The sequence below is a fragment of the Theropithecus gelada genome, chromosome 4 (assembly GCF_003255815.1).
Source record: "Theropithecus gelada isolate Dixy chromosome 4, Tgel_1.0, whole genome shotgun sequence".
Taxonomy (NCBI): Eukaryota; Metazoa; Chordata; class Mammalia; order Primates; family Cercopithecidae; genus Theropithecus; species Theropithecus gelada.
The window spans coordinates 14,718,957-14,744,632 of NC_037671.1; the positions used below are offsets into that span (position 1 = coordinate 14,718,957).

The 25,676-nt window shown below is 43.9% G+C and overlaps 1 protein-coding gene across 1 annotated transcript in view; it reads right to left on the reverse strand.

Moving 5' to 3' along the window:
* The window catches only part of ADTRP (androgen dependent TFPI regulating protein), a 69,143-nt gene that overhangs the window by 14,797 nt on the left and 28,670 nt on the right, over window positions 1-25,676 (reverse strand). The window contains exon 6 of the mRNA XM_025383146.1: window positions 9,993-10,108. Within this exon, the coding sequence (XP_025238931.1) occupies window positions 9,993-10,108 (116 nt within the window). The remainder of the gene's footprint in view (window positions 1-9,992; window positions 10,109-25,676) is intronic.

A 25,676-nucleotide genomic window follows, 5' to 3' on the forward strand; every position in this document is an offset into this window, starting at 1 on the left:
AAAAAAAAAAAAAAAAAAAAAAAAGAAAAAAAAGAATTGAAAACAAGGATCTGAAGAGACATTTGTACACCCATGTTTATAGCAGCATTATTCACAATAGCCTAAAAGTGGAAGCTACCCACTGATAGATGAATGGATACATAAAATGTGGCCTATACATAGGCATTAAGAATGAAGAAAATTCTGATGCATTCTACCACACGGATCAACTTTGAAGACATTTTATGCTAAGTGAAATAAACCAGTTGTAAAAAGACAAATACTGCATAATTCCATTTACATGAGAAACCTAGAAGGTCAAATTCATAGAGGGAGAAAGTAGAATGGTGCTTGCCATGTGGTTGGGGGAGGAGGCAGTGGGGAATGCAATGGTTTCAATATGGTTTGTTTGTTTCTACCGCAACTCATGTTGAAATTTGGTTCTGTGTGTGTTGGTGTCGGGAGTGGGAGCCTAGTGGGAGGTGTTTGGGTCATGAGGATGGATCTCCTGAGAATGGTTTGATGCTGTTCTTGTGACAGTAAGCTCTAGAAATGGATTTTTTCCATGAGAATGGCTTGTTATAAATCTAGGATGCCCCTCGGGTTTTGCCCTTTTCACACATGTCCATTTCCCCTTTGACTGTCTCCGCCACATTGTGAGGCAGCAGTGATGCCCTTACCAGGAGCCAGAGCCATGCCCTTGAACTTCTCAGAATATGAGCTAAATAAACTTCTTTTCTTTATAAATTACCCAATATCTGAAATTCTTTTACAGGAACACAAAATGGACTAAGCCAGGGAGTTATTGTTTAACGGGTAGACTTTCAGTTTGGGAAGATGTAAAAGTTCTGGAGACGGATGGTGGTGATGGAGGCACAACAAGGTAAATGTACAACATGCTACAGAGCTTAAAAATGATCAAAATGGTAAATCACTTAAAATGGTTAAAATTGTAAATGTTGTGTACCTTTTACCACAATTTAAATGTATCTAGGGAGGTGTCAATTTTAGGGTCATATAAATGTAGGGTTGGCATTGAGTTCCTCGCCTGGGCCCTGCTGGTATCACTCTGCTTTCCCAAACTTGTCTGGATGTTCCTCCCAGATTGAGAATGAGGTGACTAGAACAAACAATAATTATCATCATTATTACTAATATTAGAATTCTTTTTTTTTTTTAGACGGAGTCTCGCTCTGTCCCTCAGGCTGGAGTGCAGTGGTGCAATCTCGCTCACTGAAACCACCGCTTCCTGGGTTCAAGTATTCTCCTGCCTTGCCAACCACTTCCTGGGTTCAAGTGATTCTCCTGCCTTGCTCTCCTGAGTAGCTGGGATTACAGGCATGTGCCACCATGCCCAGCTAATTTTTGTATTTTTAGTAGAGACAGGCTTTCACCATGTTGGTCAGGATAGTCTCAAACTCCTGATCTTGTGATCCGCCCGCCTCGGCCTCCCAAAGTGCTGGGATTACAAGTGTGAGCCACTGCGCCTGGCCTAGAATTCTTTAAGATATGCATTCCATGGATGCATTACAGGATACCCACAGTGATTCTTACCTGCATGGCGACTTCTCATGGCAGGACAAAGAAGGTATATGGCATAGAAAATAAATAGTTTCAAGTAGATAGGGCTAGGAGTTTGGAGTCAGTGAGGAGTTCTGAATATACTCCAAACAAGTTGCATCACTTAGTTCACTTTGTTTACTTTATATACTTGAAGTTAGAGCTTCTAAATTCCCATGCACATTTATGTAAGATAGTCTATAAATAAGGACATCCCTCCAGAGGCTTGGAAAATGCCTGTTTACTTCATGTTTGTTTCCTTCAGCATAAGGCTTGTAAAGGAAAGTTCCCGACGTAAGCTAATGAATTGTGTACTTTCATAGAGAAAGTGCAAGGAAAGTTATAGGTGTGGTACCTGATAGTGGGAAAGTAACAGAGATACAGAGTATGAGGCAAGATGACAGTAATTTACCAAGGGTACTCAGCAGAGAGGCATGAGTGAGGACAGAGTCACACTGTTAGTTGACATCACTTCTTTATGGCTTGCCTGAATATGAGGGGAAGGTGGGAAGAGAGAGGGGAACGAAGAAGAAAGAAAGGAAGGCAGGAAGGAAGGGAGGGAGGGAGGGAAGGAGAGAAGGAGGGAGGAGGGAGGGAGGGAGGGAGGAAACTTTGCATTCAACACGTCTTCTATTTCAGTCAATGTCAGCCCTCCCTTCAATCTTGCCCCCACATTTGAGCCCATGAAATCATATCTATACTAAACTTCCTTATAAATGTTTCCTCAGTTCCCCCATTTCACAATCTTCCTTCAGCCTCCTTCATTCCATCTGGGTTTCTGTCACTGTCTACCAACTAGGCTTTCTTGCTCCTTTCAACCCACTTCCCCTACTGCAAGCCACCAATAATCCGGTAATCTTTCTAAAAGCAGTCTCTGTCCACAGCCCTTGCCTGTCTGCAGCGAATCCCAGGATCCTAGCTGCTTACCCCAGCCGACCTGGCCTGGCCGTGCCCACCCTCCATCCGTAGATCTGCAGTCCCTCCATATTGAACCCCTTTGTTTCTTGAATGAACTGAGCTCTGCAGTTTCTTGGCTTTCACACCTGCTGTTGTCTTTGCTGACCTTTTTGTTTCCTGGAACCTGCTTCTCTTTACCCTGTGTCTGGCTGAATCTTACTCATGCTTCAAATCTCAGCTTAAAAGTCTATTTCTCGAGAAAAGATTTCCTGAAGCTTTCTCCCCCAACCCTGATTCAGTTAAATGCTTAGGCCAGTTGCTTCCTCCACCCTGGAACTTATCTTTGTTACTCATTTGATTGTTTTTCTCACTAGCTTGAACGCTCTGCAGGGGCAGGGACTGTGTCTGTCATGCACATTTATTTGCCAAGTGCCCAAAAATGCAACAGGTTCTTTGTATTTTGAAATGAATTGCTGTGTTGGGTGGCTCTGTAGGACACTGCTATGGACAGCTCTCAGTTGCCTGACTCACCAAGACCACCACAGGCTCTGAAAACTTGGAAATATACCAGTGGCCTTTCAAGTTTTGGTTAATCTCACTTTTACTAATACTTTGAAGAGGCCAATGACATTGCCCCTCAGTTCAAAGAGCAATTTCACATCCTTCCTGAGCCATCTGCTATGTGAACCTTTGTGAGTTGGACCAGGTGGGCACCAAATGGCAACCCAAAATTAATTTTTTAGGGTCTCCTTATCCTAAATCTTAGAGGATTAAAATGGCTATCAAGAAATTCATAACTTCTGCATCTTATCAGTAGGGAAATGCAGACGTCTGAGGGTGGCAGATAAGCAGATAACAGTTTTGTGGGCTTTGGGCATATAATTCTTTCTTTTGGTGTTAACCCTCATGTCACATCTTTCCAGCCCAGGAAGAATAAATCAAATAGAAAGAGTCAGGAGAAACTGTAGAGCTAGAGTGTTAGTCAAATAGTTTACCTAGATGATGATATGTCGGCAATGATGAGAGTTATTGGGGTGGCAACCTCATCGTGGCATTTAAAGCTGTGGCCTGACCCCTCCCTGAGACACCCCCTTCCCGTTTGAAGTCTCTCCACCCTCAGGGCCCATGGTTTTCTATCTTCCTGCCCTTCTACCACCTGGTCATTCCTTGCTACCTTTGCTGCTCCTTCTCCCTCCTGTCCCTGAGAGGAGGGCCTTTCCCTGGTGTTTGCCTCTTACTTATTTATCTTCCCTCTCTTCTCTCTTTCCAGCAACCTTGTCACTCCATGAGGGTTCAACTAGCTGCATCTCCTCAGCCCTACCTTTCTTGAGACTGCAAGGTCTGAATTTCTGAATGCAAATTCCTCCAGGCAGGTGATTCTCAATCTTGGCTGAAAATTAGAATTGACTTGGGGGCCTTAAAAGTTCCAATGCTGGGGGCACATCCAGAACCAATTAAATCAGAATATTTTTGAAATGAGACCCGCTACGGGATATTAAACTCACTGTTTTACTTATACCCAAAACTATTTCTTTCACAATTCATTTTCATCTACCAATGGAATCACAATTTTTCTAGTCTACTAACTTAAAATTTTTAGAATTATCCTAATTTTTTCCTCTTCATTTGTGTGGTACATGTCAATCAATCCATAAAACCTATTCTGTTATTTCAACAATGTGTCTCAGGCATGTCTCTCATTTCTTATTCCACAGTTTTACTCTTTTCATGCTGTCATTATTTCTGATTTCTGTTACAGGCATTTTGGTTGAACAAGAACTAAGGTTTGAACAAGAAAGATAAGAGCAGGAGATGAGATACCCTTTCCTCTCCTAGCCCTCCACCTCCATCCCTCTTCAGTTTGGATCCTGGCTGGGCTGGACCCCACATGTTGACAATAAGGGTGTGTTGTGTGGCATCTTTTTTTAAAATTAATTTTCATATAATAATTTACAGGCAGGGTAAGGATTTCTTCTGTGGAAAATGGTGCTGAGATTCCAATCCCTGCTGACAGTTGAGGCTATAAAGCTATGGTTGACCTGGATGGTCCCAGTTGAATATCATATTTTAGGAAAGGGTAACAGTGGCTCTGGGAGGGAGTTCACCCTAACATACTGGAAAGAGAAAGAGAGAACTGCTGATTCTGGAAATGGCAAGGTGGCTAGTACCGGAACTCAGCTTAGTCCACCCCTTGGCAGCTTTTAATGTATTCTCAGGGTAAGATGTGTACGTGTATTTGTAAATGAGGCATGAATTTAAAGAACTGTTACTTCTGGGAACCCAGGAAGCTTTGCTCAGGGATCTTACCCTGGCGAGCACAGTATAAAAGAAAGTAATTCTCTCTCTTGCCTCATAGGAACTACTTTGGGGAAGCGACTTTCCAAACATCTGCCCCAAGGCTGGGTGATGGCTGCATATCTGTGCAGTGCTGGTACTGGGCATGTAATACCTTATACACTAGCAGAGACACCTGCAGCATCAGTAGGTTTCTGGTCTACCAAGAGCAGTGTGATGATGCACTCCAGGCCAGCTGGGTTGGTTGCTGTGGCGAGTAACATTGTTAATTCTACCAACACAGGGGGTTGATGGGTAATGACAATGTTGGAACCCGCAGTGGGTACGGTGTGTTAACCCTTAACACTGTGCCAGGTGGGGATGTTGGGCCTGGTGGGGATTATGGTTTTGCCATCTGTGTGTAAGAACAATGCTCAGAACAGTGTACAGCATGGGTTGTGCAGTGCACAACAGGGGCATGTGTGAGCACTCAGCAGATTACTGGAACTCCTTAGGGATGGAGGTCTTGGAAAATTGGACCAAGACCTCCAAAGCAGAAGGGTGTTTGGGGGTATCACTGGAACTATGAAATAACCATTCATAAAAAATAAGACATTGTGATCAAACTACATAATATGCTGGCTAGTTTTTATTTTTATATTGGTTTATATTTTATTTTGTTTCCCATCTCTTGTCACTCCAAATTATCTGAAGCGCTATTGTCAAGAATGACATGTTAAAGCATAATTTGCTGGCCAAGTTACTAATACTGCTCACCCTTGCTTTCACTCCAAACAAACAAACAAACAACAGCAACAACAAATGCTCCCATTGTCTATACTACGTCCAACCTCCTGTAGTCTGCCATCTGCAAGCCTCCACGAGTGGATAGTTCCAGGGATATTTCTCATTAGTCTCTTTCACAAACAGGTCCAGCAAAGAGAATTACTGACCCCTGCTCTCACACTTTCTGCACTCTCCTGGCCTTGGGACTGTGCTCCTGTTGTTTACTTTCTCTCACTTTTTCTAGCTCTAATCCTGCCGGTCCTTCAGGGCTCAGATCCAATGCATGCCTTCCACAGCGCCCTTCCCACACTGCTCAGCTGGATGCAAACTCTTCCTTTTTTGTCACTCCTTGTTTTTCTTTCTTTTTTTTTTTAATGATGTTTTACCACTTTCCGTCTTCTGTACTTATAATTTGTATGCATGGGTTACCTCCACTTATTAAGGATAAACCCCCTGCAGGCTGAAGCTTGGCCTTATATAACATTGCTTTTCTGAGCAGGACCAACCATGTGTTAGGGAAAATATTTATTCAATAAAAGAATGATAAAAACCAGCAGAAGAAACATTTCTTTTTTTTTTTTTTTTGCTCCTCACCACTGCCTCAGGGAGAACTAGGTGAGGTGTTTTGGGGTAAGAGAGAAGGGAGGAATAAGCGAGCTACCATATTTAAAGGTGACTAATGCTTTCCAAAGGAAACGAAAGATTTGCAGTCATTACTATTTTGCAAAACCTTATTTTCCCACTTAAGGGACGGCTCTTCAATTTTGCAATCTGAAAAAGAACTAAAAGCAACCACCACATGTAAGGCGGTCCCCTCGGTCTCAGGGACTATTTTTAGGTCATTGTAACATGGTTTCGGCAGTGAAATGCTTCTCCAGCTCAGCTTCAGTGCCGTTTTCCTGATTCATGTTCATTTCTCACGCTCCCTCTGGCCCGAACCCATGCTCTTTACCTCATTCGTGCTATGCCATTTCCCCATTTGACCATCTAAACTGGCACATCTGACAGCGGGCCCATAGCCACTTCCCTAAAACATCTCCATGGGTATCCGCAGTTTGTAGAACTTCATGGCCATCTGTGGCTGTGAGGAGCCAGGGGCCCTGGAACCTACGTAAGGGTGGGGATGGCAGGCACCAAAGAGTCTGAGCTCCTCTATCCGGGGCGTGGACAGAAATAGAGATGCTTCCATCAACAGGACAACGTCAAAAACCCTCCTTTAAGTGTCTATATTTGATTTGTTCTAGCAAAAATGGGGCTTAATGGACCAAACACCAACTTAGTATTTCTCATGAAGGATGAAATCCCAAACCACCTTAGCTCCCCACTGGGCACTGGAGCCTACCCAGTCACATTCCTTCTGGTGACGGGTCTCCATTCCTTCCCTCTACTCCCTTCATTACCAGTACTTTACTGTCTAATCCAAGAATAGAGCTGGGAACAACACGTGAAAGATTTCAGAGGCTGGGCGTGGTGGTTCACGCCTGTAATCCCAGCACTTTGGGAGGCTGAGGTGGGTGGATCACCTAAGGTTGGGAGTTCAAGACCAGCCTGACCAACAAGGAGAAACTCCATCTCCACTAAAAATACAAAATGAGCTGCGCGTGGTGGCGTATGCCCATAATCCCAGCTACTGCGGAGGTCGAGACAGGAGAATTGCTTGAACCCAGGAGGCGGAGGTTGCGGTGAGCCGAGATTGTGCCATTGCACTCCAGCCTGGGCAATAAGAGCAAAACTCCATCTCAAAAAAAAAAAAAAAAGAAAAAGAAAAAGAAAAAGAAAGATTTCAGAGTGCAGAGCTAGGTCAAGCTTTGCGCATGCCCATCCACCCAGCATTTAGCTGAATGGTTTTGCACACACTGGGAACTGAACAAATACCTGGCCATATAAACACGGTGGAAAGACAACTGGATTTGGAAACAGAAGACCTCAGTTTTAGTTGGCTCAAGTACCAGCTTTGCATCTCCACTGCACCTCTGCCATATGACCACGGGCGTGTCATCTACCCTACTGGAGATTTAGTTTTCCAGTGCTAAGTCATCTTTAAGTCGCCTCCCATTGCTCACACTCTCTGACTTTATTTGTGGATTGACTGATGTTTTCATCAGTTGGCTAACATCAACTCCCCTGAGTTACCAGCAATGCCACCAACTGGTCTACCTGTCTTGTTCCTCTTCAGTCTGATGGCCACACTTCAGCCAGAATCGTCTTTCTAATCAGCTTTCTTACATAAACCACATCATTTCATTCCTCTGATTATAATGCTTTCCTACAGAAAAGCACTTGGTTTAAAAGTCCAAACTCACTGATGTGGATTTACAACCTGGCTTTACCCTGTCCCCCAATTCAGCCACACCCGCAGCTCCTCCAGCCCTTTGCAGATGCTGTTTCTTCTGCCTGAAGGTCTTTTCCACATCTCTTTTGACCTATTCTTACTCATTACTTGGGCCTCAGCTTAGGCCGTGCTTCCCTTTAAGAAGCCAGTCCTGCACACCTCTCTGTGTGCCCTTAGCATCCTGGGCTTATGCCTATTACAGTCCTATCACCTGTCTCCCACTCTCTGATATGCTCCTCTTTCCCTGGCAGCCTCTAAAGGTAGCAGGTTTCCTGAACATCACTGTATCCTCCGTATTTTAGCATAGTGCCTGGAGCTGGTGAACGACTGAATGGATAAAGGATGCACTTGTACCTGGTTCCCATCTTGTCACATTTCTTTCTTCAACCTCCTAATTAACTGCATCATGGTGACACCTGCCCAGGTACTGACAAACCAACCTCCTGGCTACTACTTCTCATTATAGCCACTGCAATTTTCCCCAATAACAGCAGTGGCCTTAGGTGCTTTTTATCTTCTTGGTCCCCAAAAAGGAAAAGAACAACAGGGGTCAGATATGTGAACTGATAATCAACTTACAAGTCCTTAGGTAGAAGACATTAGTAAGTAAAAGGTAATAACTTATATATATGAACTACAAAATTTACACTTTGCAATAAAGAGTAAGTTAAACACCACCAAAAAAGATAACAGCATACGAATTCATGTGTATAATCAGCTAGCTTCTCCTTTGCTTCTCTTCAACACACGCAAGAACAACAACAACAAAATCTTTATGTGTCTATACTCTTACCCCAATCCAGGTCCCAGATACTCTGTCTTTAGGGATATATTCCTTTGTGTGAAGCCAGATATGGCGAACACATAGCATATCTTACCACTGTCCATTGTCATGCTATTGAAAGTCATTGCCTAATAATCAAGCAAATTTTTCTTGGTAGTGCCTCAGAATCCTTCTCAACAGAGTGCTCCAGACATCAACTATCAGTAGGTCCCAAGCTTAAGCTTCGTTCTCTGAAAGTTCCTTTGTTAAAATGTAAAGGCTTCAGAGGCTGAAGAACAACATAGAGCACCGGAGTCTTGGGGTAGATTTATTGAGCAAGTGCTTTCTTCAAGATGGGAGAAGAAAGATTTGGGTACTCGGGGAAAGAGGGGCACAGAAGGGTGGGAGGGGTAGACACCACAAAAGGGAAGGAAGGGTTAGGGAGAAAACAGCAGATGAGGTCTGGACACCAAGTTTGTTTGCTCTAAGAAAGAGGCTGGTCGAGTCCATAAAACAGGCACTGCTAGAGCCCAGGTTCTTTGAAATGCACTCTCTCTCGGCTTCCGTCCCTGACAGAGCACTGAACTGAACTAAACTTTCTCGCATATAGGGATCGGAGGGTTGTCCAGATTGTCACACATGAATAGCTTGTGTGAGTCTAGAGAAGGAACACTGATTAGCTTCCAATCTGCAGGTCTTGTGTTCAGCAAGCCTCTTTCTTTCAGTAGGAACAAAAGCATGGTACCAGATGAGAAGGTTATAGAATGGAAGAAAAGTTTCTCAGTCACTGGGTGAAAGGCCAAGCACGTTCCCTTGATTATAGACTATTGGGCAGCATTTCTGAAAATGAGTGTTGCCAGGTGGTTGAATGATGAAATCTAGGCCAGCTACTGAAATCGTCTCCCATGCATTGCCCAAATGTGTTCTAGGAGCTCTGATGCCAGCTGCTGATGCAAACAAGCCCATAATGAAACAGGCAACAGGAGTGGACAAACCTAGCCCGCTCTGCCCGCTAAATGCCTTTTTAGGTAGAATATAGTTAGACGCCTCAGATCCCTCAGCCATTCGAACATGTTCACTGAAGATAGAACCAAGGAGCAACATTTCCTTGGGAAAGCAAGGTGCGTGGCTTTGCAATGATTAACCCTTCATGAGAGAGAGAGAGGGGAAGTTGTGACTTGCTGTGTGTGTGTGTGCACACCTGCATGTTTCTGTGCATGGGAGGTTTCCATGAGCATTAAAATCAAACAATAAGAATCCTTCTTACCTGGAAATGTAAACATGATTAAATCCTTATTAAACCAAGATAAAGGGATTCTGACAGAAGAGTACACATTTCTGGAACTTCCCTCGGGGCCTTGAATGATAAGCCTGCGTTGACTTTCTCCATGTGATTCTTACCGGATGATGTAAGTAATGTTGGCGGCAGCCAGCAAGGTGAGTCCTGTCTTCTTTGATGGATAGGAGTGAGGCCTGAGGATGACTTCAACCAATGTGATGGGGAATATGAAAGTGTGCTGGAGGAGAGAAAATGGCAAATCAGAATGGCAGGGTGTCCGGGGTGCCCATAGTGCCCATAATTCTCTGTTCCCTTCCAGTCTACCTCTTCCACACTGCTAGATGAACCTTTCCAGGTCATGCTCCCTAGATGCCCAAGGACCGACAGTGGCTCCCTCTTGCCTACCACATTAGTCCAAATTCCTCTGTCTGGCTACCAAGGTCTTTGCAATGTGTCTCACCCTCTCTCTGGTCCTGCTTATTGCCCACTGCCCGCCGTCCCCACTTTTTTTTTGCAGGGTGGGGCAGAGATGCAGTCTTGCTCTGTCACTCACCCAGGCTGGAGTGCAGTGGCATGATCTCGGCTCACTGCAGCCTCTGCCTCCTAGGTTCAAGTGATTCTCCTGCCTCAGCCTCTTGAGTAGCTGGGATTAGTCATGTGCCACCAAGCCCGGCCAATTCCTGACCTCAAGTGATCTGCCTGCCTTGGCCTCCCAAGGCGCTGGGTTTACAGGCATAAGCCACTGTGCCTGGCCCTCTCCTAAAACACACACACGCATGCACACACTCATGCATACTCTCACACACATTCACACATTCATGCACAAACATGCGCACTCACACTCCTGTATACATACATTCATGCACATCCATGCACATGCACACACAGGTTCATGCATATTCTCACAGATATTCACACATTCGTGCACAAACACGCACACTCACGCATACACTTAGGCATATTCTCACACATTTGTGCACACACATGCACATGCACACATCCATACTCTTGCATACTCTCACACACATTCATACATTCGTGCACACATACACACACCCACGTGCACACACACCCCTCCTCCGTTAGACCGAGGCCGTCTCCTTCACCCTCCGTTGTGTCTCTTTCATCCTTCGTTGTGCTCAGCATGCTCACTCGCACTTCCAGCCTCCTGTGCCTGCTTCCTCTCCCTGTGTGGACTGTGCCTTCTCTCCCTGGGATTCAAATCCTCTATGTTCTTGCAGCCAGTGCAGTCTTCCATGATACTGTCTCTGAATTTTCCTCTTGGTAATTTCTCTCACTCAACTCGACTGCATTTATATCCTGTGCCATGTAGTCTAGCACTTATGGTGTATATTCGTAAGCTCTGGGGGGCTGGAGAACACGTTCCACCCATCTTTGCGTTTCCTATTGCATTTAGCATGGTGTAACTGAGCTCAGTCCTGCTGAGGGTGGTGTGTGGGGTACGCGTGAGCCTCCCTCTGAAACCCCTATGTCCTCCCCCTCCTTCCCTGCATCACCCCCTCCCTATAACCATCTGTTTTCTTACATCCTCCAAACCCTTAACAGTAGATTTTTTTAAATGACATAATCAAGGAAATAACTTTAGGAATGGTGGTGTTTTCACATGCAAGGACTGCTGCAGCCTACTCCCATCTTGATTATAGAAGCTGACCTGGGAAAGGTCACTGGAGTATGTGTGCCATGTCTTTTCATTTATTGATAACATTTATGAAGTCCTTCTGCCATCCTCTGAGCTTACTGAGAACATCTAGTAGTGCTAGTATTTTGCATTTTTTGTAGTTCCAGCTGTCATTCCTCCTTCACTCCTGCTCGCCAATTTCCTCAGCTCATGGCTGCCTCTTTCACCCACAGTCTCCACCTGCAAGCTCCAGCCCCATCTTGTTCCTGAGCCCCAGGGCAGCTATGTTGGCCCCTTAGTTAGGGTAGTCTCTGGAGCTTGGGAATGTCACTGTGTTTTCATGCCCAGTAGTGCAGTTGGAACTCTGGGTGCTGGCTCTGGGCAGTCCTTGTGCTGTCATTCACAAAAGTCTTGTGCTCAGGAGGCATCCCCAGGAGGCAGTAGCTTCCCCCCATCTGAGCTGAGCTGGCTACGGCAGTTGGAGATCACGATGACCCACAGATGACCAGAAATGGGTCAAGTTTTGGTGAGGCAGGAGAGGGTGAGAAGGACTAAGCTGTAAGTACAGGGCAGCATGGGGTGAAGAGGACCTCTCAGGGTGTCCCGGTCAAGGCCACAGTGGGGTGGCCCAGAGCACCTGGGCATCTCAAGGGCCCTGGGCACCCTGAATTTTAGTGACAACGCCTAGAGAAACAGCATTGCAGACAAGCCATAGCTTTTACATAATTTGCTCAGGGCTGCTCCTGAACACACTGACTGGTTGGAGAAACAAATGGAAAGGCTACCAGGCCCTCATCACACCTTGCGTCTTCCTTCAGTCTGATTTTAGGCTGCAGCTTCTGTGTCTCTCCCTCTAATAAAAGAGCACGGCGTCTAAAGGCACACAGTTTCTAATCTAACCCTGGGCTAGTGACCAAATCGCTCTGAACTTCACATTCCCCAGTTATAAAATGGGTTCAATAAATAGTACATATCTCTGGGGAGGCTGCTATGGGGATTGAGGTGAGTGTGTGGAATATGCTTGGTCTCTGGCCCTGGAGAGCTTCCGTGAGCATTTGCTAGAGTTGTCACTATTATCAGTGTGACTGCTGTCCTTCATCTCATTGGTGGGCCCAGGGTGGGGTGCAAGCAAGGGTCCGGGATATCCATGGCTTCAGGTGTTTAGATGGACTCTGGCCTGGGTCTGCAAGAGGCTATGGCGTGCCAGCTACTGGAGTATGGTTGTCCCCGGGGCTCCCTCCCCAGCCCACAGCTGGTGCCTACGTTCCCAGCCAAGGCCACCTCAGAGCCCTGCTGATGCTCAGTGACCAACAGGGATGCTCTCTTCACCCAGAGGCCACCTCAGCAGGCAGGAGATGGAGCTGTCTCCCTGCACAGCCACTTGCCTCTCTCTCCCAGCCTTCACTCTGCTGCAGCCAGGAAGATCCAACCTCTATTAAAAACCATTAACAAGCCCATTATACTGGCCATTGATCTGATGAATTTTATTAACCCTGCCCACAATCAGCAGCTCCCGTCCTCTACATTAACAATCATTTGGAACAGAATTCCTGTGGAATAATGTACTGTGTTCGCGTTAGGAGTAAATGAGTTCGTGGTGATTAATGCTTTTACAACAAACAAATTCAGGAATGCATGACCGGTCACCTCTTTCAGGAGGCTGCCCTTTGCAAGTGACATTCAATTGGATTTCCAAATGAATTCTCCCTGATGGCTTCTGGGAAATTTACTTCAGTGATGTCATTAGTGATGGGCCATATACCTCGACTTCATCCTAGCTAAAAGGTCTTTGCAAGAATCACCTTTTCCGGTTGGGGCTGGGAGTAGCAATGAGGAAAAGAGCCTTCTAAATATTGAACTGCAGTGAAGAGCCAAACATGATGCAATAAGCCTTCCGGTGTTTCAAACGTATGGGTTGTTCACCTCACTTTGACATAAATCATATGACCTTTGTCAGACAGCACATATTTCAATAAAAAAAGGAAGAACAAATTCAGTAAGAGAAAAATCAAATATGCTTTTTGCTTCCAAAAAATCTAATAATTAGGCTGGGATTGACACAAATTAGAATGCTGCCAAAAATTACTGGAAACACTGACTCATTCTGTATTTCAATTAACAGTTTCTCAGTTTCCCTTATAAACAGTGAAGCTGACAAAAATTAATTATCTCAGAGGGGGTAAAATATTTCCTTCTAAAGTAAACAAAACATCATGGGCTGAAACAATAGCATGTGTAAACAGAGGGGATCTAGTGGAGCTATCTTTCCTTGTCATTAAAGTCATCGTTTTGGTAGATTTTCCTTTAAATGTCTCTTTCCAAATGCAATGGTTATAAGGACAGTGTTGTTCTTCTCCCATCCTTTTCTATTCAATTATACCTTCCCCACCATTCTCCATATAATGCCAACTTTCACCTGAATATCTTGGAGTGAGAACTACAAGCATGAAGTATCGATTTAAGTATTAGTGTAATTATCACACTAGATTTGCTGCTTACAAAGTAGCCTTGCAGATAAGTACTAAGATTTACCAGCCCACAGAAAATTTTTGCAAGGTTGCATGAGTGACAACATGGAAAATAATGATAATGATTTGAGCACTTGTTTGTACTCACCCCATACAGGTAGATAAGTGGCTCTATTAAACAATTTCCCTACATATGAGGCTAAACTTACAGTAGGATGAAGTTTGCCTGACCTTTGAGAAAGAAGCAAGCCTTAATCACTGAGATAACACATGGAGCCAATAGGTCTTTATCACTGTCATAGAGGCTCCAGAGACTGAATCTTTAAGGCTAGGTTGATCACACTCTTATCCTAAGGTTCTTACAGGGCCCAAGAGCACTTAATTTCCTCCAGTGAAAAAAATTCAGAGAGCCTACATATTACAAAATCAGATGATAACATAAAAAAATCTAATCTCCACTTCTTTCCTCTATTTCATTTCCCTTCTGGACTATCTCTTGTGTTGAGTTTGAGTTGACCAAGATAAATAAACTGACTTCTACCCTCTCAGATGGGTCATCAAGAGCTTTCTCCTGCAGATGCTGTTTCTATATCACCTGCTGCATATGTGCCTTAATACTCTCTTACTCTCCTCTATTCAAGCCACATTCTGATCTGAGAATTAGTTCCTGATATTGGCTCTTCCCAAAGTGAGGTCCTTTCCTCCAAGTCTCTACAATGACACCTTTGGTTTGCTTATGGTACTAATGGATAAATACTTTTAAGTGAAGTTTTAGTGCACTAACAAGATCTCATTTCTGGGTACATTAAGGAGGATTTCTTTTGTTTACAATATATCAAATATATCGTTTTTTAATTTTAAAAAATGGAAGCCTTCACAAAATCTCTTTGGGGAAAACATATGACCAAAATATCAATTAAAACATAAACGTAAATACAATAGACATAGAAATGGAGGCAAAACAAACCTTAATCGAATGCCATCACATCCAGGCTTATTATTACACTGCTGTATCACATTTCTTAAGCTTGAAAATTGCATGCAATAAAGGCATGCAGTAATAGTTGTTTTGTAAATTCCAGCAAGGCAATCTCTGGTTTTGATAATACCATCCATTTGCAGGCTAAAAAGTTTTACCTCCCTCCTAACTAACTTCCTGTGCTACAATTTCTGCCTCTAACTCCCTACAGGTAGAGACAATGGTGATGGTCCGTGACATTTTTTAAGGAATATTTTGTATCTGAAAGCAGAGACCATTTGTATTCTCTATGTTCCTTACATCATTAAAGGTACAGTTTTGCTTTAAGTAAATCTGATATCTGGAAATCTGGAAACGTGCACATAGGCTATAGAGCTTATATCTCTACAGGACTTAAAAAAACAACTTCCAACTATGCTACCTGTAGAAGTCTTTTCAGTCTCAAAGGCTGAAGTTTTTAAAGAGAATTGGGTTTGTAAAAATTCTCTTTTCTACTTTCTAGGAACTCAAGTGCACAGGCCAGACACCACTGTCATTAAAGAGTCAACATTAAAATTTGTCAGGAGGAAGGGATTGGGGAGATAAACCATCCACAGAAAGAGCCACTGACTTCTCTTTGATCTCCACTGTCAACCTACATGGGCTAACACACGTTCCCCAGCCTGCAAACGCAAGTTATATGGCAAAGAGTAGTCATGTTTGCAATTTACTCTGAAATGCACCAAAAACAAGATGAATCAATGGATGCACAGGTGGAGAGATCTATGAGAAAGCAAAAACAGCAAACTATTAACAGTGGAATCTAAGTGGTGGGTGACCCAGCTATTCACTGTAAAATTCTTTCAACCTTGCTTTATGGTTGAAATTTGTCATAATAAAACGTTGGGGGAAACACGAATAGTCTTTACTGATCCGGAAAGAGAAATGAATGCCCCATTGGGCCAAGGAAGAAAAGCACACTGTTGTTTATGAACCCTTATGTGACTTGAACAGATGGTTAAATGACAACTTCATGAATCTTCTGAAGAGAATTTTTAAGGGATCTTTTACTTACCACACTGCTGTCCTTTGGGTTAATCTGTAGTTTGACCAGTATTTCAAAGCATCATTCTATTACAAAACTAGTTGGCTTTGAAGGAATCCAGCCTGGTGAAGAAGTGGCAATTTGGATTCTATCCAGTTAAGGATAAGTTTTTTTTTTTTTTTAAAAAAGATATGGGATCTTAGGACCCTACAATCAGGAATCAGGAATATATCCGCCTCTTCCTGCCCCCATCCCCTCTCTCTCCAACCCTCTAAAGTATCCAAATCCCTTCTTCCTACTGAGCTCTCTCTGGCAATAATAACACCCTACACACCTGCTGTCAGTGCTGACTGACTCCTTTACTCCTCACATTCAAACTTCATTCACTTTTCTACCAAAACTCTTTCCATAACTGCTCATTCTTTTATCTTCCCAGGCATCACTTCCTTAGCTTTTCCCTATTTTGGTACATACAATCACTTAGCTTTTCCCTGTTTTGGTACATACAATCACTTAGCTTTTCCCTATTTTGGTACATACAATCACTTAGCTTTTCCCTATTTTGGTACATACAATCACTTAGCTTTTCCCTATTTTGGTACATATAATCAGGTGCATAGTCTGGTACATTGCAATCAGGCAAACCTAAAAAACAAGTTTTAATGTTGCTACTCCCCAGCTCAAAAACCTTCGGTGGCTCTCTATTGCCTCTGTCCACTATCTATACACCTTCCCTCATCTCATCTCTTATTTCTCAGAGCATCTCAGCAGGCTCACTCTCTTCTCCTCAGTCTCCTTATTATCCTTTTGTCTCAACCCATTTTTCTTCTCTAGTATTCTTCCTTTTTTTTCAGTTTTTAACTCTTTAATTTTTTTTCTCCCAACTAGCCCCATACATCTTTGAGATACCTTATCCAAAAAGCCCATTTATTAACATGAGAAGACAGAAATGAAAATCAGAACTCAGAAGAACACTGAAACACAAATACACCAACCAGAAAGCTTACTGGGCTTCTGTTGTTGAGATTCAAGTTTAGCAATATGCTTCCAGACAGATAAAGTAAAAAGAGCAAGATGAAATGTACACACTTCCTATTTTTTGTTTTTTGGAGAAATTAAAGTTTTCCCCTAGGCATTAGGCCTGTAAGAAATTACTACCATTGTATTTTCATTTTAGCGGGACTAAGCCTCATAGTGACCTCAACAGTGTCCTCATAACAAACAGTTTACAGGTCTAGATTCCATAAAGTGATAACATCTGAAGGCAAAATAACGAAGCTCAATCAAGTGAAGGAGATGCTGCCAGTGAGGAGGTCATATTTTATATTTTCGTAGCCTTATGTGATCTGAGCAGTAGAGGAACTCGAGAAGTACCATTTTCCCCACGGGTGTTTTGTTTGTTTTTGTTGCAGTTGTGAATCGGACACCAGCCAGGATTTTATTCTTTGTTTAAAGCCTGTAGTGCAGGCATTACCACTGTTGATAACACAGAGATCTAAACACTTGGAGAAATTAAAGGAATCAATGCTAATGGTGAACGCTTTTACTGCAAATAAGAAGCCTCACCAAGGAAACCATCCCCAGCCTTTCCGTATTTGTGAGGCTGTGGCCCGTCCTGCCTTCTCATGGGATGCTAACTCTTCCGTCTGTTCTGCAGCTCCGTTGGTCTGCACTCAATGCTTCACTGCTTAACAACATTCCAATTTGTTTTTTACACTGTCAATGTCATGTGTTTTTTCCCCTTCCTTTTCTCAAAGAGATGACAAACTCTTTGAGGGCAAAGCTCTCATTTATTTTTTCAGGACTCCCCTCCAGCCTCTCTTTAACATGTATTTTGACTGTTTCTCTTGTGCACCTGTCCACTGTAGGATCGAGTCCTTAATGAGGTCTGCAGAGGTCCCAGGGATCTTTCTTCCCATGCCCACCCTCCAATTACTCTGCACTCCCATGTGAAGACCAGTTTTCCCCTCTCACTGCGGATACGGCACTCACCTGTGTCTCCTTCACTCAACCCCCTTGGCCTTCACATCACCTTACAGGGCTCAGTGACCCTCAGCTGAACCCTGAAACTCCAGCAGGCGCCCTTTCTTGGCAGAACTGAAGACTCCTGTGCTCATTCCCATCATGATATAACACTCGTACATTCACCTAATACTGACCAAAGTCTTCCAGAGATGGAAGCAACTCAAGGCTTGGGGTCACCATTTTCTCTCTAGTGCCTACAGTGTTTAACCTATTCTGGCCACTTAACATCAGTGACATTAATGAACGAGTCAATGAAACAAAGTGGGGCAAAAGAGGAAGAGAGGTCTTCTGCACAGCCTGGGAAGCCAACCCAGACTTGCTTCACTGGACTCCAGCACCCACATAGCAGGCTGCGTCCAGGATGGGAGGGTTGCAGAATCAACCCCACTTCCAGCTGGTGACCTTAAGGCTTTCTCACAGCTGTAAATGGCACCCCAAAGCTTGGAAATGGGTGTTGGGGATCAATATGCTTTGGATATTTGTCCTCTCCAAATCTCATGTTGAAATTTCATCCTCAGTATTGAAGATGGGGCCCAGTGGGAGGTGCTTGGGTCATGGGGGTGGAACCCCTATGAACAGCTTGGTGTGTTTGAGTAATGAGCAAGTTCTCACTCTTAGTTCCCATGAGATCTGGTTCTTAAAAAGAGCCTGGCACCTCCTCCCCTCTCTCTTGCCTCTCTTCCTCTCTTGCCATGTGACATGACATCTCCCTTGCCTTCTGCCATGAGTAAAAGCTCACCAGAAGCCAAGCATGCTTCCGGTACAGCCTGCAGAACTGTCAGCCAAATAAACCTCTTTTCTTTGTAAATTACCCAGTCTCAAGTATTTCTTTACAGCAATGCAAAATGGACTAACACGGGGGCTACAGAAAAGCCTGTGAACAAGTAAGACTCTTAGAAACAATCAATGGGTGCCCACTCTATAGTCACTAAATGGTAGACTCAATGAAAAGGCACCACTGAATAGGAGCTGGCAGCCCTGCAGGAAGTCAGAAGATATGGAGCCAGCAGAGACTGTCCTTTGTTCATCTTGAGACTCACTGGTCTGTGGCTCTATGTTCCGAGACGGGGCCAGGTAGAAAGGCCCCCGGGTTTTGCTTGGTATCTCCTCCATGCCCCTCCTCTTCATCAATCTGTAATTCACCCTCCTCCATGCTTCTTTGCTTGGCTTCACATGGTGCACATGGAGACTTGTTTTAAAGACAGAAACAGATGGGCAGCTCTATGGAAAGCTGCTCCAAGTTGGAGGAAGGAGATTGTTCTTTTAAAGAAAGAGGAAGTTTAGGAAGCATGGGGATCTACTCTCACTTTTGGGAAACTGTGTCTCAGGGCACCATCCCTTCCTTTCTGATATCTCATCACAATGTCAAGTAAGGGCTCAGAGTGTGTAAGCAGCTGGTTTCTCTGGGAGATAATAGTGGTTCTGGAAAGCACCCTGTAAGCACAAACTCTGGGGCACAGTTCCAAACCTTCCGCATGACTGATCCCATGACAGATGTTTCCACACTTTCTCCTTCCTGCCTCTGGCCTTCCCTCCCTTGCTGACCTATCAGGGTTTTCTAAAGGGATGTGCAGGCTGTTTTGTGAGAATGGCATCTACTCATTGGTGATTTTCCTAAATGCACATGATCAGTTGATTTAGGGTTAGTCAATCTCTCTCTCTCTCTCTCTCTCTCTGTCTCTGTGTGTGTGTGTGTACCTCTTGCCAGCGGAGAAGGAAATGGCTAACAAGTAGGGCCTAAAGGTAAAAGATAAGAAGTTGTTTTCCCAGGAAAGGCCTTCATTCAATACCTGTCAAATATCTCTTGAGAAGCAGGTCTGCTTCAGCATTCTAGGTAACTGAAAGGTATATAAGATATGGTCTTTGAACTAAAAAAAAATTAATGAATTTCAACTTATTAATCTATTGTAACCCTACAGGGTCAATCTAGGACTAGGCTAGTCCTAAGGCATTATGTAAAGGAGGCTCTGAAAGTGTTAGACAACAGTAGTCAGCACCACATCAAGCCTTTGGTGTCCACAATGAAAGACAATAAATTCTTGTTTAAATCAAAGAAAGAGTTATGGCAAAATCTTCCTATTCTAAAAGACTCAAGGATTTCCCTTCAACAGCTTTTGTGACATTCCCAAGGTGTATCTAAGGATCTCAGAATGTGCCACTATATTGTGTTTTGTTATTTCAAAATAAAAGTTAATTTTAATTCCCTATTATTAAAAACATATAACTACATGTGAGAGGTTATTTTTTCAATTATGAACATTTTTTTCTTTCTTTCCTTTTTTTTTTTGAGACAGAGTCTCACTCTGTCACCCAGGCTGGAGCGCGGTGACATGATCTCGGCTCGCTGCAACCTCTGCTGCCTGGGTTCAAGCGATTCTCCTGCCTCAGCCTCCCGGGTAGCTGGGATTACAGGTGTGCGCCATCACACCTGGCTAATTTTTGTATTTTTAGTAGAGATGGGGTTTTACCATGTTGGCCAGGCTGGTCTCGAACTCCTGACTTTAAGCAATCTGCCTGCCTTGGCCTCCCAAAGTGCTGGGATTATAGGCATGAGTCACCCGCCCGTCCATGAACTTTTTTTTCTTTCTGAGAATCCAAGAGCAAAACAAAACAAAAGCAGAAGGCCATTTATAGAAGGTCAAGCTAAAGATGTCCAGTAGCTTAGTAGATTTATGAATTTGACACTCAGAGGAGAAATCCAGCCGGAGACAGAGGTTTGGGAGCCATCAGAGTATCGACATCACTGTATTAAGTGGTAGTAGTTGAGATAACCCAAAGAGTGTATGAGTTGGAGGAAGAATAAAGCATATAGGAGAAAGCACTGTGGAGACACACCAGTTGAGTCAGAGTTTCTAAACCTCTGTACTGTGGATGTTTTAGAATCCATAAGTCTTTGTAGTGGGGGGTAGGCCGGCTTGTGCATTGCAGGATGTTAAGCAGCATCCTTGGCTTCTACCTAGTAGCATGCCTTCCCCATCCCCCAAAGTTGTGACAATTAAAGTTGTCTCTAGACATTGCCAAATGTCCCCTGCAGGGCACAATCCATCCTGGTTGAGAATCCTTGATTCGAAAGATAGGCAAAACAAAAACATTTTGCAAGGTTGATTGACAGGAGTGGTCAGAAATTCCGGAGGTAAGGAAAAGCGGGAAAGAACTATTTCAGGAGAGATGTGTCCAATGTTTTGGAGAGGTAGTCAGGCATGAGCACCAAATCTACTGGGTTTCCAGACAAGAAGGCTGTTGGTAAGCATGCAGGTCAGGAGCTTGCCCCTTGTGTTTCCAATGAGCCTGTCCTTCCTTCCAGGCTAAGTCCTCCATTTCTTGTTGAGTGTCTGGGACTTTGAGGTTTCAACCTCCTGCTAAGCGGATTCTTGGATGTGGAGCTAGGAGCCTGAACACTGAGGGAAGGTCAGCATAGAGATGTTCCCCAGAGGCCCACTGCCGTCAACTCCACAACCCTGAGGATGGCTGGGAATCTTAACAAGTTTGTAAGTGTAAAATTTAGGCATCTGCCATGCAGGACCAGTTGGCGACAAGCCCACTTGCTTAGAACCCTCTACACTCCTGAGAACACAAGCCTGGGGCATTGGGACAAACTTCCCATGGCCAAGAAATGTGGCTCACTTCCTTATCATGGTCTTCTTAGGAAAAACTGAAACAAAATTTCTCCAAAGGTCACAAAATTCCTTCTCACCACAGAATAATACAATGTGGCTTTTAGGAGTTCCTACTTGTGTTTAGAGAGAGATGCTGAAAACACACACACGCTTTTATTCGTAACCAATTTGTACCAGGCGAGCTCTCCAGAATATCCCTCTGAAATGATTGTACACTTTTTGGTTTCCAAATTCAGAAGACATAAAAAGCACAAGGGTTTGTTTTGTTTGTTTGTGTAGTGCACTTTAGCTTTCAAGCTGAATTTTCACGGGTTAATTAGTTTCTAATAAAAGGAAGAGAAATGCTGAAATCTTCTCTGCCTTTACGAGGCTTCTCTTTTTATTCTGCCCTCAACATAAGAAGAAACTTGATTACTATTGGACTGTTAAAACTTCAAGTTCCATAGCAGCCACGAAAGAACTTGTTCTGTTTCTATTTGTGGAGTTCCACAGGCATGGATTTACTTTTCACATGCACAACGAATGAACCTCATTCCTAGCTTCTTTGCCCATCAACAGGAACCCCTGGTTTGGTAGTATCAGGTATGTCTCCCAGGGCCAGCAGCAGCCCAGCAATAGTGATGAGGAGGGAAACTGACCTATCACAGGCTTTCATAGAGATAGAAAGAGGCTGTTCCTTTTTTCAACTGTTTCTCCTCTTCCCCTGATGGCCTCTCTTTCATCTGGTTACTGCCATGATCGTGTCCTTATTCCTCTGCTTAATTTCAGGCTCTGCCACCTTTTCTCTTTGATTCACTAATTCTTTGGAGACATGAATACACAGTTACCTAATTAACATCTGACCACGGTGGATGTAGAGAGGAAAGGATCAGCCTAGAAAATTTTCTGCCAGACAGTATATGCTTTGAGCTATAGTACCAATCAGAACAGACATTGTTTCTCCTCAAGCAAAATATATGTAATTATGACTCTATGCATCTCTTTGAACATAAGTCAGTCATGATTAGACCACATGTCTCAGATATAACAACCAAAAGCCCTATAGATATTTCAAGGCATCAGTAAGCTTCCTGGCAGTGTCCTCATTTACAACTTTCCGTATAAAAGAACACTCCAAAGTTTCCAAATATACAGTGTCAGCTATAGACACTGACACTGTGGGTCGCTAAAGGCTTTCCCTCTCACTCTAATGCTCCTTGATCCCAGCACACCCCACTCTACCCCAAAGGAAGAAGAACTCTGGGGTCAGTCAAGGTCACAGAGAAACTACTAAAGTAAGAGACGAAGTCTTCATTCATTCTCTCATGCCATAATCATTAAGTGCCTACTACATGCCAGGCATCGTGTGGGGTGCTAAGGATCGGGAGGTGGACAGATGTGGTCTCTGGCCTTGCAGACCTTACAGTCAATGGGCAACATTTCCTGTGAGCAAGTAAGGAAAGATACCAACCGCAATATGTGCTGTGAAGGAAAACAAACAGGAATCTACATACCAGAACACAAGTGGAGGAACAAACTTCATGGAAGGCAGTCACGGAAGGCCATTCTGAGAAGACCATGTCTAAGATGAGACCTAAAGGTGAGCCATGGGAGAGCAGACAGGGAGTGTCTTGGGCAAGGGGGCAGTACATGCTAAGGTGTGAGACAGAACTTCAAGGGCTGCAGGGCACAGTAAAGCCTGGAATGGCTGGAACATGGAGTGCCAGGGGGAGAGAAGCTCAATCTGTATCTGCAGCATTAAGCAGGGCCCAGGATTACCAGGTTTTGTTGGTCATAGGAAGGAGTTCAGGTTTATTCTAAGTGAAGCAGGAAGCCATTGCTGAGTATCAAAAAGGGAAATAACATTTTCCAATTGATTTTGCCGTGGTCTGTAGAGGCCTGAAAATGAAAGCAAGGGGACCAGTTTGGTGATGTTGTATTTAGGTGAGAAATAAACGTGGCCACGAGGGTGTTGGCGGTGGAGCTAGAAAGTGAACAGATTTGCTACCTATTTTGGAGGTAGAATGGATAAGAGTAGCTAATGGAATGGATAGAGTGGAGGGAGGTGGCAGGGTCAATGCTGGTTTTTGTCTTGGGCAATTGGGAGGATGATGGTTCCATTTCCTGAGATGGAGATGCTCAGAACAGATGAGAATATAATATACTCAGTGAGATTTTATAATATAATATAATATAATAATATATTCAGTGAGCATATAATATATTCAGCTCTGCACATGTTGATTCAGAGATACCTGTGAGATGCCTACTGATGTATACAGTAGCAAGGTCAGGTAGCAGCTGGCTATGCAAATCTGGAACTCAAGGGAGATCTGAGCTGGACACTCAGCACATGGAGAGAACAAAAGCCATCGGAATGAATGGATGCCAATTACTGGGGAAAGGGCATTAGCAAAGCAGAGGTCCCATGGGAAGCCTGGGAGAACACCATCCTTTAGAGGGCAAGCAGGGGATGCAAGCAGAAACCAAGGTAGGAGAAGAACAAGGGAGTGTGGCATCAAAGGGTTAAGGAAGCAGAGTTTCAAGGAGAGAGAGGCGCCCAGAGCTGCTGAGAGGTGAGGAAGATGGGGGCAAAAACAGGTCCCCGGAATTTGGTGACATGGAGATAATTGGTGACTAGAATATGACGAATGAGCAGAATAAGAATAGATCCTAAGTTCAGGTCTGAAGGCAATACTCTTGGGCTACGTTCCATTCCAAGAAGTGCACTTGTGTGCTCGAGTGACAGTGTCTGCCCCAAAGGAACTCCCAATTAGCCAACTCTCCTCCCACCTCTGAAAATCTTTGTAAGCAACAGTGCAGGGCTCAGGAAAATGAAGCTATAACTTGAGGTTTGCCTCTGCTTCGGGTGGTAGGAAGAAGGGTTCTTTCCACTTGCCACATCTTTACTTTCATCTTATGGAGCAGTCAGTTCCAAAGACTGAAGGCCAGAGAACAGGACTCAGAAAATTGCTCAAGCAGCAGGTGCCATTCTGCTTCCAGTAAGGCCAAAGGGACAAAAGGCCCCAGTATGATTCACAAGAACAAAAGGGGTTGGAAAATTGGGGGGAAATTTAAAAACAGCCGCTATGTTGGAAGAATTTACACCTTGGTTCATTAGGCAGCCAGTGCAGGCCTGGGGCAGACCTGAGAGTTTGGTTTCTGGTTAAATCCCTGATGGCAGAAAATCCCAGTTAACAAATAGGATTTGCATTTCACCTCTCCCCTCCTGACGAGGCCCAGGTAGTCCTGCAGGCTTGTGTGCCTAACTTCCATGCTGACACTAACAGCCAAGTAGATCAGGCAATCCTGGGTGCATTAAACCCAATCCTGAGACTTTAATAATATGCAAACTAAATAAACAGCATGCACCAGGAAACAAATACAAACTCATCCTTAATTGTCACATTGCCTAGTCTAAAAGGCAGGCAATTTGAACACCTCAAGCAATCACGTTATGATCAAAAGCCTTTTCTTAATTGCCAGAAACCCTATGGGTCTCTCCTCCAGGAGAGGATCAGAAAGGACCACACTCCAGCAAATTCATCTATAATCACAATTTACCATTATTACATAGCAGCCTGTCCCTAATAAAGGGATGAACAAAATGAATTCTTTAATCACCAGTTCTCTTTCTTCGCTGATGCCTGTCCCTTTAAAATGAGCGTTCTAGAAACTTTGCATTTTCCTCTGAAACGTACTCTGACCTCCTGCACATGATCCTCCCCAATCTGACTGTGTTATTTAATTTATTTATTTACTTTGAGATAAGAACCTTGCTTAATCACCCAGGCTGGAGTGCAACGGCAGGATCTTGGCTCATTACAACCTCTGCCTCTCAGGCTTAAGTAATTCTCCTGCCTCAAGCTCTCAAGTAGCTGAGACTATGGGCATGCATCACCACACCTGGCTAATTTTTGTATTTTTTGTAGAGATGGGGTTTCGCCATGTTGCCCACGCTGGTCTCGAACTTCTGGGCTCAAGCAATCCACCCGGCTCAGCCTCCCAAAGTGTTGGGATTATAGGCATGAACCACTGATCCTGGTTCTGACTACATAATTAGCTGGAATTAGCG